Here is a 2,370-nt window from a genome sequence, read left to right as displayed (position 1 = left end):
TTGTTGATAACACAGAGTGACCTTCCCCGACAGCTTTGAGTACTAGTAGTATTTTATCCAGAACTAAGATGCAAGAGCTATTAGGTTACAAGGCTGGCGCTTCGGCTTAGCCAGATTTGGCTGCTGGTTAGGCGCCTGACGGGGAGTAGACGAAGGCTTCACAACGAAAGAGTATTCGTCACAGGCTGAAATTCCGAAAGTCGATCATGAGGTCAGAAATCAAAGTGTCTATGTACTTTTTCACGTCTATTACTACTGATGTAAAGCCCAATTAGACGCCTTGACTTATGTTATGGGGTAATGGCGTCCTGGACCCTGCCCCTCGACTTCATGCTTTTTCAACTTACCAAGTTGGTTACAACACACATAGAGAACAAGGATCACGACTAATTTGGCCAGAAAGGGCCCTAAACAAAGAAATTGGAGGGCCACGGGGACTTTCAATCCTAGCAAGATAGTGAAATGGATAGTGAATGCCTGAAAGGACGGCCATTAATCAATGGGAACATTCGAAGAGGCTAGTGTCAGCCGTCATAATATCTGTCGAACACGATAGTTCTTCGCAAAGTGCAAGGCCGGAAATTCTCGGTCAGCTGCTAGAGCAGACGTATTTGGAAGACTTTCAGTGGAGCCCCTTCGCGGCCCCTAAGCAACCAAGGCCATCAGTAACAACGTTCGATGAACTACAGTGGCAACCAGTCATAAGCTTAGAAACTTTTGAGTTTGAGCCTGAATTATGATCTGCCGTTCCAGTTGACTATCACCTACAACATCTATTTATACACTGCCAGTGTCATCACCGTTACTCTCGAGAGATCCGGCTCCAGACTTAACTACACATCTGAGGTATGACGATCTACGAGCCATCTATGAGAGATACGTCAAGTGAAGAGATGACTGATAATAAGCCCAGCCCCCGGGAACCTGGCTTGGTAACCGCCAGTATCGAAAAGCAATGAGCCAACCGTTACGGTACCCGAAGGAAAGCTGCAGCTGGTGTATTGATTATAAGTAGATGAGGAGGCGTTGCGCCTCCTCCAGGGGTCAAGGAGAGTGGACCAGAGAAGAGATGATGGCTACCTAGTCTGGGGTAAAGCAGAAAGTGATCATCAATATCCTGCTGGGCCATTTCCCAGAGCTCGCCCATACCTCTTCTACTTGTGAACAACCGCCTGTTCTCGGTCTCTTGAGCTACTTGTGCTTCGATGACAACAAGAAGCGATGTACTACGCCGCGGAACAGGAAGAAAGCCGTATTGTAGTCCAGCTCTAGCTCTAGTAGAATTTGAGGTAAATTTGGAACTCAGATAGCTGCTAATTGGGACTTGTTAAACTACTTGAGGCGGTGGAACAAAAAGGCGTAGGTAGTCCAATAGTAGAGAAAATTATACTAAAAATAGGAACTAGGACGGGTACCTGTCTACCTATTAGCCTCTATTTATAAAAGTTTCTTTTATATTTATTTAACTAGGCAAGTAGCCTTTAACCCTATCTAAGATTATAGCTATATTTTATATAGAAAGTATATATTATATTTAAATTATATTTTGCATACTAAATTAACTTACGATTATAAATAAAACTAAGTAATAATTTAGCTAATATATTTAATACTACATATTGAAGCAAAATACTTAGCTATTGCATTTCAAACTGGCTGCAATTACAGATAACTATGTTACAAAGAAAACCAAGAAAGTTTCCAGGTTCGCGGGATTTATGCGAGCTCTATTTGCCAAAAAGTCCATTTCTCAAGACTCGTACCTTGAAAGCTAGAGACATTGTAACAGGCAACGCAATCCATCTTACAGCCATAGCTCATACTGCAAGAGTTCTGGAAGAGACATCATCAACAAAGCAGCAAGAGCAACTCAAAATAAAGCATCTTGAGAATCTAGAGGCCCTGTTTGAATTTTGGAAGCCAGAGTCGTCCAATATCTTAAAGAAGGCTCGAATATGAGTCGAATTTGTAGTGTTTCTCTAAGGGCTACATATATAGTATAGCCAAAGGAACCAATGTTATATGTTTACTCCCATGTAAGGGTGGATATAGAATGTAAAAAGAAAAGAAAACAATTTTGGTAGAGCTGGGACGCAAAGGCGATCTTTCAAGGTTACACAAGACTCGAAGAAAATACATGCCAAATTTATTTAGAACCTCAGATTGGCTTGAGGTTGTTCTTAACTTTTATGTTGCCATAATATTACTACTGGTGCTGGTGGTGCGAAATGAGAGTATGTACTTAATATGAGATGGGGTAGATATGAGTGGCTTCGTCGATAACTACTTATCTCCATGTATAGGCGTGAAGTAAGGGACGTAAACTAAGAACATTTGGCTTCGCTCTAATATGATTTGATCTAGGTTATG

General features: G+C 41.6%; 1 protein-coding gene across 1 annotated transcript; it reads left to right on the top strand.

The window, feature by feature from the left end:
• Positions 1–753: 753 nt before the first annotated feature.
• On the top strand, positions 754–846 carry FOIG_16861 (uncharacterized protein; the record flags this gene model as incomplete). Its single annotated transcript, XM_031218340.1, has 1 exon — positions 754–846. A coding segment is annotated over one exon (93 nt), but the record flags the coding sequence as incomplete, so codon positions are not given.
• Between the last annotated feature and the right edge of the window lie 1,524 nt (positions 847–2,370).

Source organism: Fusarium odoratissimum (genome assembly GCF_000260195.1).
Source record: "Fusarium odoratissimum NRRL 54006 unplaced genomic scaffold supercont1.251, whole genome shotgun sequence".
NCBI lineage: Eukaryota > Fungi > Ascomycota > Sordariomycetes > Hypocreales > Nectriaceae > Fusarium > Fusarium odoratissimum.
Note: the sequence above shows the minus strand (reverse complement) of the source record. Positions and strands in the feature narration are given on the sequence as shown.